Consider the following 14,436-nt stretch of genomic DNA (forward strand, 5'->3'; position numbering starts at 1 on the left):
ATCATGTGACATTTTAAAGTATATTAACAGAAATCAGTCATTTTATATTGTAATAATGTTGCACATTTTTGATATTTTTGCTATATTTTTGATCATATTATGTACGCATAAGTAACTTTGTATATGCAAAATAAATCACAATGAATGTTTATTTTTTATTAATTTAATTTTGAATTTTTGTATTATTATAAAACGTCACAATTTGCAACATGCTTAAACAACCTTTGACCCCTGAATATTTTCTGCTGGTTACACAATCTTAACTTAAAGATATTAGGAACAATCTCAGAGCAATTTAAACAAGACGTTAGTAAGGATTAAGCAAGCTTTTAAATCTATTTGCATACATTTTGCATTTTTTATTAAGAAGTTAACACTTGAAGTAGATCAAAAGCTTTCATCAAAGTTGTCGTAAACCTAAAAACAAAATGTGTCCTTATCCTAGGACAACTTTGATTGATTAACTTTTTTGATCCAATTCAAATGTTGACTACTGTAGTTAATGTTGTGTGAATGAATCTGATGCACACGTGTAGCTGTGACTGTGTCCTAAAGTCCTCTATAACTGTGATATAACAAGAGCCTAAGGCTCTTCAGTCATGCACACACAACAGCCGGAAAGCACGCTAAGACTACAAATGATGCAAAGGTCAGCAAACAGCCTCACTAACCGAAGTGATTTATCAATCTACCAATATATAATGTAATAATATACCTTCTTTTTATTTGTTTTTCACTGGTCTGACATATATAATATAATATAATATTATATAACATAATAATGCGTTGTATACATTTTATTTTAAGACCAAATAAAAACTATTTAGATACAAGAGATAGCAAATAAATGTTATAACAAGGTCTGCTTAATTTATTTCATTTATGAAAGAAAAATATATTGGAACCAGACATGCGTTGAGCACTGGGTTTCTGATAGAATGAACTAAAGTAGGCCACAAGCAGCGGGAATGAGAACAAAGAAGATGGAGGATGCTTACCCTCCTCCCCCCTCCCTGACCATCTCAAAACAACCATTCACTGCTAGACTGTCTGGTTACCAAGGAAACAGCACCTGCAAAGGAAGGACCATGCCTGAGAATCCCGTGCCTTGAGCCAGCAGGTCATGTGTTTGTTAAGAGACTAGGTTAACCTGACTGTAGTGCTGTACTGTCTTTATAAAATGGTGGCTGCAAATTCAGGCAATTCACCCATCAGCCAAGAGGGGGATAGTAATCCATCACATTGAGAGTATGAATACTGAATTATTCCAAAACTAACAACCCTTTTTTCAACCAGTCAAGTAAATTGTGCGGACTGCATTAAAATCTGAATAAAGACATTTCTCAAAGCTGATCAAGCTGTAAAGCAGCCTCCATGACAAAGAGCCATCAGTCAACAATGTGTTTATAAGGTCACTGAATTATTCAGTGTAATATTCATGACTCATCACAATGATTTCTCAAGGTCAGCGAAATTTAGCAGGACAGGAGAGGTGCCGCGAGAAATATGCAACCATACATTTTTCCAACCTTTGCGAAATGTAAAAAAAAATAATAATACTGCAGTAACCTTCATCATATGCTCCATATCATCAATTCCAACATCCCTAAAGACTGGAAAATTGAACTAAAGCTCTGAAAAATTTGCAAGTACAGATCAATATTGTATAACGATCAGGCCTGTGTGAAACAAAAAATGGCCACTGACAAGTTGCAGCTCTCACGTGTCTTTCGACAGAAACATACCATATCTCCTGGGACACATCAATCTGTGCTAACCACAACAAGAATTAACCTTCATAAAAAATAGCTTGGACATCATACGCATCATGTATCCAACCCAATCTCATTGTAATTAATAACTGTTTAGTATTTTTGTGTGACCCCTATTGACAGTTCGAAATGATATTAGTCACATGATATAAGTTCTTACAAAATCACCACCTCGTGAAATACTTATTTTTCTTTCTCAGCTTATTAGAAAACAAATGACACATCATCAGCCGCCAGACATTCTCTTTAAACATAAATAACACAAAATAAAATAAGCGATCCGAAATTATATATTTGACTCTTATTGGCTGCATTAAACTGTTTAATAGACGTGTAGTTCCAAGTCAGTTTAATCACTGTACTCTATTAGTCCTATGCTATCATTGACGAACACAAATAAACACATATCACTTGCACGCAGAGACTGCACACACAAAAACACTCAGGAGCATAAACCCTAACCCTTTTTAGTCATAATTTGGACTGCAGACATTATTAACACCTTCAGTTCGTCAGTGCATTTGAATGACCATGATATAATCAGAATAATTCATGGCAAGCTGTGCATTAAAGGATTTTAATGCACTCCTTGCCGGCATTCAGCTTCACATTGAGTGTCTATTTACATCCATGTCATGTGTTAAAATCTTTTCTTGCACAGCTAGTCATGCATTATCATTTGCATGCATACATATATGTACTATAGCTGCATTATTAATCATTAAAAATCTTTATCTCGAAATCTCAATTTAAGAAGTTCCTGACTCATAGAGCAAATAGTTACCATGTTTAGACAAGAAATAGCTTCACTTTGAAAAAGGCCATCAACCATAAAGTATTATTTGAATCTTACAATCATTCATAGTATTATAGAAATACTGGGATAAAAGTTTAAATTTCGGATAAAAACATAGATGTCTATGGTAAAATACAGCACCTTTTGACAAGTTAAATTTATTTATCGCTGAATCATTCATTCAAGAGATTCATTCAAAAACACTGATTCATGTGATGTATTTATGGGTGAATCGTTAATATTTCTTCGAACCAACTTTTCATAATTTTAATATTGAAAAATGGTTTATTAAATATATTTTAAATATAATATTTTAATTTATATTTAATAACTAATATAAATTAATATAATACTTTTAAACAGCCTGTAGCAATTCATGTTTTGTAATTATTAAATTTCACAATGTTTTGCCCACAAAATAATTTTCAGAATTGCGTGAGAATTGTGATTCTATTTACGACAAAAAAAAGAAAAAGAAAAAAAAGAGAACATGATTCTCAATTTATCCAGAATCGTGCAGCTCTAATACATACATAAATTAATCTGAACTATAAACTTTTATCGTTTGTTCATAAAGCACAACTATCTAGTCTCTGAATAGCCAGCAAGGTTTTACTAGAAACAACATCCAGTGGCTGTCACTTTCTATAATACTCACATGACATTATGTAAGCAGTTTTTTTTTTTTTTTTTTTAAAGTCTACATCACATCTGTGTCCAGGAGACTAAGTTGAGTCACCAAGCTGTGCAGGGGTGGTCCAGACATGGGTTTTTATGGACATCGACTCCCTGGTCCCTGAAACATCTAAAACTAATGCTAGCTCAACTCAGCCTTTATGCTTTTTAACCAGAGGTAGACGTTGTGGCCTTAATTCAGCCCTATTCTCCTTAATGTTTACAGTCTCATTGGATAAGGTATTGCTTTGCTTTTTTCTTCCTCTGAGACACACACGGTCTCTCCTATAATCCATATATTATTACGGATCAATCTGGAATATTTGGCCAGGTGCAGCAGAAATATTTAGAAATAATGGTGTCTGATAAAGGCCTGGATACTGGTCGAAACCGTCGCAAGTATTTTAACCAACAAAGTACACATTTTTCAAAAATGATTGCTACGCTTTTTTTAGAATCAGAAATTATTCATTTAAATAATGATGGTGTCCATATATAATATGATATGCTGCACAAACATGTGTAAATTATTTAAATAAATTGTAAAAAAAATGTAACTCAAATCAATGTCATGCCATTGCATTTATTACAGCAGAATAATATACAGTAAGGTCACTGTAAAATTAAGTTCAACTAGGGTGGCTGTAAGTACTATTCTGTTTATTGCATGGGCAATTACCAAATGGCAGAAGTAAAAATAAATAAAAATAGTAATAATAAATGCAAAAATAATTCTGGATTTACTATTTAACTCACTATGCATATGTTTATTGTCTGGTAAAGTGGGTATCTATCTATCTATCTATCTATCTATCTATCTATCTATCTATCTATCTATCTATCTATCAAAATAATGATTTTCTAACAGTTTACCTTAACCAGGATGAACGCAGTTATTAACAAAAGACTATTTACCATAATGTACTGACAAATCTAATAACATGTAATCAGCATCTCGAATAATCGTCACATTTTCTTTGTGCTCATGCAATATTCACGGTAACAGAGGCCGAAACACATTTGCAGAAGATTCCTTTCTTTGTTACTATGAGCATCGGACGGCTAGGAAGCTTTCACCATGAACGGAATAATAAGAAAATGACCCTCACGCTCGGCTTTCTGTACATCGAAGCCCGTGATTCGGACACAGCAGACATCCTTGCCGTTTTATTGTTGACCTTGGCCGTGATATTTTAGCTGCGATATCGGTCGCAGATATTCGTTCGTTTTTAGGCCCCTAAAACAACACGTTTATTGCGCTCGTGCAGTGAAACGTAATCTTATTTGTGCTCGTTAAGATTCGTGGGAAACGCTTGCGGTAAACGGTCCTCTCTGGCGCCCTCATAAATATTCTCATCAGGACCTCACCACGTCTCACGGACACGCAGCGTACGCAACCGTATGATTTACCGCAGAAATACCGAAAACATACATATTTTTGATACACCCGTCCCCCGTGGTTTAATATATTCACTAATAGACTGAATTGGTGTAAATCTTACCTCATGTTCGGCAGCGTTGGCGGTGTTTACTGGGCGTGGAGGCGCTGCTGTCTTTCTCTGTCAGTGGGGATGATGCCCTGCATTCAGTGATGCTGTGCGCTCTGATGTCACGCCTCTCCTCTCTCTCTCCCACACACACACACACACACACACACACACACAAGCTTTTCTCCTTCTCTTTTTATTTTTATCTCGAACGTAAATATTGGCAAGAAAAACAGGCAACTGCCTTAACGCGCACACGTAGATCTATCGAGAAATTCGGTTTCAGTATGATTAACTGTGGAAAAAACATCACATTGTCTTGTGTTTTTAATAATAAACAAGCAAATAGCAGGCTAACGTTAATTAAAACGTATATGTTATACAGTATAGCTGGCTCATCGTGCTATTTATTTATTGCAGCTGTTGTGTAAAAGTGTGCAGTAGTGTGTAGCTGTTGTATTAAAAGTGTGTAATAAACGTGCAGTTTGAATAAAAGGTCAGACCTTGTCAATAAAATAATGGTCATATTTTTAATGATTAATAATAAAAATAATTATTAAATTAAATAGGGGTATCTGAAGTACCTAAAGTGTAACAAAATGGTAGATATTTTGTTCTGAGAGTGTACAATTCAGTTATTATTCAATTACAGTTAAACTTTTTATTGACAGGTTATATTACATAATGTCACAACACTGGTCAATGGGTGTTTTAAAAAGTCACTCCAGTTTCTTCAATGCACTCTTAAAAATAAAGGTTTTTGCATCAACATTTACAATCCATGAAACCTTTTAATTTCACAAAGGGTCCTTTACAGTAAAAAAAATATTATCCAGATTATTAGAATGCTCTTTACACTAAAACCCTCTTTTGGAACCTTTAGTTTTTAAGAGTGTATATTTAGATTTTTACATAGGTTGTCTTAAATTTCAAGTCTTGGATACAAAGCTATAGCTCATATAATATAGTTCATATAATACACACTGGTGTTTTGTGGCAACATACTTCAATACTGGAAACACAAAACTGTTATGGAACAATACAGATGTATTGCTTTATAGAGGGTGCTAACTTTGTCATGGGTTCAATTTCAAGATAAAAAAGTGTTTATGAAATGAACAAATAATAAAATACTAACTTATGCTATATTCTTTTGAACAAAGGTGTGCATTGGGTTAAAAAAAGGCTGAACAACACTAGTTTGGAGGACTATATGAAAAAATTGCCACAGGCTGCTTGAAAGAAAACATTTATAATATTTAATATGAGACATCAATTTATTTAATTCCTAATGAAACAGTCATCTTGCTAGCAGCACTCTCACTGAGACAAAAATGATAGCGCTAACCCACAGCTGACCATTTAGTAATATTTATTTTTTTTGCGTTCAGAATTTTGCATTCACACATCTTGGCCATCGTGGAATAAGCTGTAGGCTAATTCATGTTGTGTGAGGATTTCTGTAGAAGATACAATAACACATTTTATAAATCAGACCACGGCTGATGTCATTTGAGAAGATATACATTTAAAGAAACCTCATATCAAATCTGATGTCATCAGATTTGAACAGTTCGATTTAAACGGCGTCATTAAAAATACAATTCCAGTGTTGTATTGATAACAGGGGTGTCAGACTGAGTGCAATGGGGGGTGCTGTGAGCATTTCATTTGTGATGCAAATTACAAATAAATTTCATGCAAAGGCTTCATTTACTGGTTGCTTTGTCGATTCATCACAAAACCATTGGAGGGAGACAAATACTTATACACCAGTGAACAAAAGGTTATCCTGACGCCAGGATGAGCACACCTTACAGTTAAGGTGTGTCAACGCCTAGGGAGTCTGTTATATAGTGTGTGTGTGTATATATATATATATATATATATATATATATATATATATATATACTATATATATATAACTAACACTGTATATAAACTAAGCCTACTGTATAGGCTAATAGGAAGCAAAACATATGATAAGCCTTCATCACGCATGTCATCTAATACAAAAAAATGCCTATAAGATAATTTAACGGTGGGCTATATCTGAATATATTAGTAACCACACAGAATGTATTTTTTTATGGTATGTCCCACCCAGTAAACCTCGCTTAACTAACATCTGTACCCGAATTTTAGCCTTTATTTCTATAGTCTGGTAGCACTTCTATTAGCTATTTTTAAAATATAGCACCCTAATATAGTAGATACTATTTCCATCAGTCCAGTGCCCCCGTCCGCTCCCAGTGTGCGCCCATAGAGGAAACGTCGAGCTCAAAATGGTGTTTTATTAAAGAAACATGTCCCCTTTAGTGACGGAACAATGTTGTATGATCAACATGGCGTAGACGGAGAACAGTTTAACGGTATAGAGCAGGTGGGGTTTTGTTCTCGTCGTGTAACGGGACACAGGACGCGGGGGTGAGCCGCATATCGCGCGCTTGCGTGCGTCAGAGAGGACGTGGTAGGACAGCTGGAGCGCGCGCGCCGCCCGCACCAAGAGCAATAACAGCATTTTCAGCGACATCGCTCGATTTACGCCATGCAAATAACACGAGAAAATGAAACGGGACTGGTACGGCAGAGAATGTAAGACATTTGTCGTGTATCTGATCTCCTAATGCTTCCCATAATTTATGACTAACAAGATTTGGGATCGTTGCTACACTGTCGCCAGGTAAGAATAAATCACTTTTCACAAGCGGTACACAAATAAGTGTTTCAATATGGAGAGGGTTCAGACAAATGCGGATTTCATGTATCGATACGCTCGTGTCTTTGACGCGCGTCCTTCGTGTGACGGACCGCAATAGCATCTTTCAGCGCACAGAGACGTAATGACTTTGAGGATCCTTTGCGTTTTGTTATCCATCGCTTATGTGTGTGTGAACGATGCTCCTTTGACGACAAGCAAGCGATTAACGACTTCACGCGTAAAAAAAATCGCTCTTCTTCCGTAAAAAATGACGTTCGGTTCAGTGCGGATCCGTGTGAATTACGCGCGGATGATGTATTTGTCTCAGCGTGAAATGTGAACGCGACATGTGATTGAGTAAAAAAAAAAAAAAAAATAGAATTTTTTATCCACGGCCTCCCAATGCTTGTTCATTCAGGTTACACGGCCTATATGCGCTTTATTACCCAACTGGCTGAGAGAAAATAACAGGATGCCTGTTTTGAATGTCGCCTAATTACAGCAATATTAACGCCAGTTGTAACAGCAAACCCCGTTGATTAAGAGATGCGGACCTTCTCGGATCTGCATTCCATCAGAGCTCTGACGGGCTCAGGATCGAGCTTATAGAGTAAGAATTGAGTTGATGAGCTGTGGTATTTTTAGACATCACATGCGATAGACGTTTGCGCGTCTCTTGTAGCCTTTCAGGCCACCTCAGTTACACGTTTCCTTAGCTCAATATGTAGTTTTGTAATATATCTTTGTGAAAAATCGAAATAATTGATTAATACAATGCCCTGTAAATAGCCCACAAAAGGAATTCTAAACTGATACGAGGTTACATATTTTTCTTTAGTAATCATTCATTACTATAAATAGTTTCTTTCACCTCAGTGTATGAATAGGCTGCAGTGACGTAAATTAAACCCACTGTTTGCCAGTTGGTTACTAGGGTAACTGACAGAAAGATGACATGCAACATTAGAAATATATATATAAATGTATTTATTTTTTGGCCCTGTCTCCTTGCTTTCATCAGTATCGCTCTGATGAAATTCTCTCACTCTTGTTTTCGCTCATTCTATACATGCCCTCGAGGGCTGTTTCCACAGTAACGGGAGAATTCCCAGAGTTCCAAAAATGATGCACTATTGGGATGTTCCCAAGCAGCTTAGGGAGAATCTGTCTATACATCTTAGTTGTTCAAAGGCCTGGTGTATCTACTGACATCATGCAAACTGGTACAAACCAGCAGAAAACAAATGCGATACCATCTACAGCGGAGCCTCTTACGGCACACTCATGGCCAACCGAACAGACAAAACAGCCCTTGGAATATTAACTGTTGTAAAATGACTGCAGTTCATGGTTTTGAGTAGCTTAACAGCCAGCAGCAAAACAAATATTCAACAAATGGTAATATTTATTGATATTAATAAGGGTAAAGGCCTCTTTACACAACTGACATTAACTAATGATAGTAATAACAACGCATTAATAAAAATGCTAAAAGTTTTAATAATAGTTAAAATTCCGGTACCACAACAATGAAAATGACACAAGGGAACAATATTGTTGTTGTTTTTTCACATTTAAATGAAAAGACATTGAAGAGACATATTTAGAATTTAAAGTGGCAGGTGGCATAACTGCAGTGATTGCTTATAATAAACAGAGCAATATTATGTGTTAATGTGGACTTATAGTTAGCATTTCTATCTTTACTCATTGTTCTTGGTGTTGATGGGTAGTTTGGCTTTCAGTTTCAAAAAGCCGAAATTATGAAATGCATATTGCAATAAAATTTGAAATAAGGACATTGAAAGTGATAAACATGTGACAATGATAAAAAGAAATGACATAGTTATGATTTAGTATTTCATAATTGTACTTTTTTACCCATATAATTATGCATGTTTTATATATTAACATGGTTTAACAATGTATTTTATTCTTATGAAACACACTTGGGCCATAAATGCATATAGACTTATGTCACGACAATGCTGATTGGCTTTTGGCACCAAAAAGAGATTTTTTTTCCTGAGCTGTGATTCGCATTCTTAGCACCACTGCAAAAAAGGGGGAAACAAAATTATATATATGTATAAAGTTATGATTTTTGAATGGAGAAGGTGATATAGTTACTACAGTCTACCAGCAGGGGCGAAATAACCCACAACAAAATTTACTCTGAGCCTTTAACTTATTTAATCAGTGCGTTTTTTTCTCTAACAAAATGTTACATTTGTAGATGAAACTAGTTGCTGTTAATATCGATACAATGTCTTCAATGTGATTTATTTTTATTGTTGTGTCTGTATAGAGGACAGAACGCTATCTCACTCTAGCATTTATTTTTCATGTGACTGATCCATTGTACTTTTGTACATTGTAGCTCATTGCAGTACTCAGTGTTGTGTGTCCAATGATTTTCTAAGCCTTTTTATAAAAATGTCTGACCTTAACATTTGAACTTTTACTATGAGGAACAAAGATGGAATATGAGAGGTAAAGGTTGCCAAAACACTCTTTAATATTCAAAATTTGCTTTCCACTGAGATTATATCTTATGTTGCCGGCGAACCAAAGAGGTCTTTAGTAAGAGGCTCATCTGGTCTCTGTTCATCTGAAAGATAATCATTACTGCTAATTCAGAAGTACCACTGGATTTTCCTCTGGGGCTGAGTAGATGTGAGCATTTTCAAGCACTTAAATGCAGACAAAGTTCTCTGTTAATCAGACCGCATTGGGTATATTGATCTGTCATGTGAAAATTAGGCATTTGCGCAAATCTCTGTTGAGGCAGTCAGGAAGTGTCCCCTGTCTCCAAATGCTGCAAGAATTCAGTCAGGTGCCAGAAATATCTGGTGTGATCTTGATTTCCACAGGAGACTGAGTCCAATGGCTGCTTCACAGCAAGATAAATGAGTCATTAATAGATGACCTTGATGCTGATGGCAGCAGAGACCGTCCTACTCAATTCACAAAGGCACACAGGCATATACTCTCATGTATTTACACATACACACAAACACACACACACACACACACAAACGTTAATGTCAGGGAAATGCTGACCATTGTCTTTCCACTCTCTCCATTTAAAGAATGATGTCAGGCAACCTTAATAGTCTCATATGCAGATTTCATAAACAGTTAAGAACATGTCATATTTAATATATGTAATTAAATATATGTAATTTATGAGGTGGCAGTATCAAACTTTAATTATAAACACCCTTCCTTGATGGTCAGCCAATTTTGCTATATTGAGCAGGTAATTGAAAGTGCTCAGACAAACAGATCAATATTTTGATAGTGCCACAGAGCCACAGCGTTTACACTTTTTTTGAAATAAACCAGTACTTACTTACCACTCATATGTAAGCTTACTTATTACTTATCATCTCTATATATAATGCTGAAATAGAATAGAGAATCGTAACTGACTTTTAATAATATGTCCCCAAAATGAATAGAATATTTCTTGAACTGATTTGAAAAGTTTATGTATATATATATAAAATTGCCCTCTTATGTGAGATTGGTTTGGAAGCACCAGTGCTAGCCTTACTTTCAGTCTCCAACCAGTCTATTAGCAAAGATCGACTGGAATAATCTGAAAGATGTCTGGTTTAATGTCTGCAAGTGTTTCCAGAATTTTTTTACATTTGTAAACCGCAGAAGACAAATATATTTATCGGATGTGTACCAAATGAAACCTTTTTCCTGTTTCAGATCTCAGGGAATAATTGAGTCTTAACCGCCACATACCCCGACAAACCCAAGCAGCATGCCAGAGCAGAGTAACGATTACCGGGTGGTGGTGTTTGGAGCAGGTGGAGTAGGCAAGAGCTCATTGGTTCTGCGCTTCGTTAAAGGCACCTTCAGGGACACCTACATCCCGACGGTGGAGGACACATACCGGCAGGTCATCAGCTGCGACAAGAGCGTATGCACTCTGGAGATCACTGACACCACTGGCAGCCACCAGTTCCCTGCTATGCAGCGTCTGTCCATCTCCAAAGGCCATGCCTTCATCCTGGTCTACTCCATCACCAGCAGGCAGTCGCTGGAGGAGCTGAAGCCGATCTACCAGCAAGTGCTGGCCATCAAAGGGAACGTGGAGAACATCCCAATCATGCTCGTGGGCAACAAGAGCGATGAGACCCAGCGCGAGGTGGAGACCAAGGAGGGCGAAGCTCAGGCGAACATCTGGAAATGCGCGTTCATGGAAACATCAGCCAAGACCAACACCAACGTGAAGGAGCTTTTTCAGGAGCTCCTGAACCTGGATAAGAAGCGCGATATGAGTCTGAACATGCGCTCCAGCAAGCAGAGACGTGCAGACAAGCTGAAGGCCAAGTGCAGTGTGATGTAGAAGGCTGGATCCACCTGACTTCTCATGTACATAAGTCCCTCACCTTAAAGGAACAGTACGCGCAAAAAATGAAACTTCTGTCATCGTTTACTTATTGTCCTGTTTCCAGGGAACACAAAGAGAGGTTTTAATACAATTGAACTGGCCACACTTGTCCATGCAACCTTAAAAAAGTCCATATTACATGTGACGTATATTACAAATCTTATGAGGGAGATCATATGATAAATAAAGAATACTGATTAATTCAAAGCAGTTTTTTGAACTGAATCGATCTATTGAAAAGACTTACATAAACATGCCAAACTGACCCAGGGTGAATGTAAAACTGTAAATGTCAGTCGTTATTCCTCTCATACGGACCTTTGATGGTTCTTTTGCACTTTCATGATTCTTTTATTTTTCTTTTTGTGTGTTAAACGGAAGTAAGCGACACAAAAGCGAGCAAATGATGACAGAACTTTCTTTTTGAGGGCGAACTCTCCCTTTAACTCTCCATCCCTCTCAGTCTTAATCAGGTAATCTTTAGTGCGCATCCGAACGTCGACCATCTCCCTACCCCTGTATGTTCTGGCTCCTGTAGTAACTCTGTGTAGTAGACTATAAGAGCTGACACACGAAGCAGGGAGGACGTCCCACGATTCTCACACATTCTCTCTCTGCTGCTTTCTGTTGACTTTTTATTGAATCCAAGACAGACCAAATCATCAATGTGGCCATTTTTACGTCAGGCTGTGTCTTTAACGGTACGGTTTGGAAAAGCAGACATAAATGTCTTGAACTGGCTTCTCACCCACAGGAGCAAGAGGCCTGGGCACAGCTGAAGAGGCGACACTATCCGCTCTTCCAAATTACATATACTATAGCAGCACAAAAGCAGCCTGTTAGAAATCGGAAAAAACAATTCGGGACGAAGGACATTATTAGTTAACCGGCTTGCCAGTGATGTAATCTGGTATAACAGAGTAAAGTGCATAATGCATGTCTGATGATATAAACTACCTTCATATTAAATGTGATTGAGATCTTTTCATCGAGAACAGAGCTATACCTTATTGAAGCACAGTGAATAAGTCCTAAATGTGATCATTTCTAAAAGCTATTTTTTTGTGATGGGGTGGGGTCTGGGGTGTCGATTGGTGTTTTATTTTACTCTGTTCTGTTTTTCAAGTGTTGATAGCACTCGAAAACCTTAATATATGCATTTCATCATCTAACTAAAAACATATATCCTGTATGTGAACTCTATGTGTATTATGAGCACTAATGAAAACCCCTGTACAGCCCTTGTTTTTCTGTCAGTGTCTATATTTCCTCAGATTATTTAATGCCATTTGCTTTAGCAATACATGATATTAAAGCACTTTTAGAATCTTGAGCACATTCAAAACACAGAGCGTTAACCTTTACAAAAATGTTCTTGTCAAACACTCTGCGTTTACAACTTTACTGCAGACAAAGTGTTTATTCAATAAATATTATGTGAGGGACCAGAAAAATAAAGAAGCACAAACAAAAGGGAAATAATTATTGCTTGTTTTCTTTTGTGTTTCTGAACATCTGTGTATCAAGTGGCTCCAAAAATATGCATGAAAATATCTGAATTTCATTGCATTTAGACACAAAATATTAAACCAAGTGACATCCTAAAATGTTGTTCGAGCTTTTCTCATAGCTAAACTCGCTTTTATTAGCCATTCATGAACCATCAGGACTTAAAAGTGACTTTTATCTGATGTAGAAAGTTAGTTTAGAACAGCATCAATTGGTTTATCGTTTACAGTTTTAACTTATTTTTGGGAAAAAAGCCACTTGCTTTAACAAAACAAAAGACATTATTATATATATATTTTTAAATGTCGATTACTTTCTGGGGCCACTGTAGATAAGGTTGCAGATACTTACCATAAAAAACAACAAATGAAATACTTTATATCAATGATGTGAACTCTCTGCCCTCACCTCATTAGTCATGATGGATAATGATGCATACCAAGGAGAATGAGTTTAACCTGAAGATGCAGAAAGAGCATCTGGTAGAACATCTGCTTAGTCAGTCTGAAGATTTGACTCAAACGAAGCATTAATTAGCAGATGAAATAAAAACAGATTTGTGTGCGAAGATGTTACTGGGTTGTGTTTATGTGCTATGCAGCGTTCAACTAGAAACGTTAAAATGGCTAACTATACACTTGGTCTGTGATTTCACACAAACATGTTTGCAATCAGGGAGATGTACACTTCTGTACAAATTCACATTTTTTACTATTTAAGAAATAGTTAAGCATAAAAGACTTTAAAGGGTCATGAAACCCCACTAAAAATGTGTTCAGGTTGCACACCAGTGAAAATAACACTAGAAGTCGTTATGTTTCAAGTATTTTACAAAATAAAAGCGACATAAATGCGAATATACTGTAAAGCAATTCGTCTGCTTTACACATTTCTTCCACACAGTCGTTTGAAGGCATATTTCGTTGGAGAGAAATTTCGTGAGATTGCCCTCTGCTGGTAAATAGAGGTATGAAGCATTATTGAATATTTGATAATAACAAGGGCTGCATGCTGGCTCTGTGGGTAGCACTGTTGTCTCACAGCATCCTCAGTTTGAGTCCTGGAGCCATTAATTACCATATTCA

The 14,436-nt window shown here is 36.5% G+C and overlaps 2 protein-coding genes across 2 annotated transcripts in view; one reads left to right on the forward strand and one right to left on the reverse strand.

Moving 5' to 3' along the window:
* Positions 1-4,847, reverse strand: part of apc2 (APC regulator of WNT signaling pathway 2) — a 28,456-nt gene extending 23,609 nt beyond the window's left edge. Inside the window, 1 exon segment of the mRNA XM_043252657.1 lies at positions 4,746-4,847. The gene's annotated coding sequence lies outside the window, so the exon portion shown is untranslated.
* A 2,247-nt stretch (positions 4,848-7,094) lies between these two features.
* Positions 7,095-13,321, forward strand: diras1a (DIRAS family, GTP-binding RAS-like 1a). The gene is made up of 2 exons (XM_043252939.1): positions 7,095-7,413; positions 11,155-13,321. Exon 2 carries the CDS (start codon positions 11,210-11,212, stop codon positions 11,795-11,797), a length of 588 nt encoding a protein of 195 aa, XP_043108874.1. The 5' UTR covers positions 7,095-7,413; positions 11,155-11,209; the 3' UTR covers positions 11,798-13,321.
* Positions 13,322-14,436: the final 1,115 nt, after the last annotated feature.

This window comes from Puntigrus tetrazona, chromosome 11, assembly GCF_018831695.1.
Source record: "Puntigrus tetrazona isolate hp1 chromosome 11, ASM1883169v1, whole genome shotgun sequence".
NCBI classification, from domain to species: Eukaryota; Metazoa; Chordata; class Actinopteri; order Cypriniformes; family Cyprinidae; genus Puntigrus; species Puntigrus tetrazona.

What these genes read in the sequence shown, in the direction of transcription:
- diras1a (XM_043252939.1), top strand. Translation starts at nt 11,210, where the DNA reads ATGCCAGAGCAGAGTAACGATTACCGGGTGGTGGTGTTTGGAGCAGGT.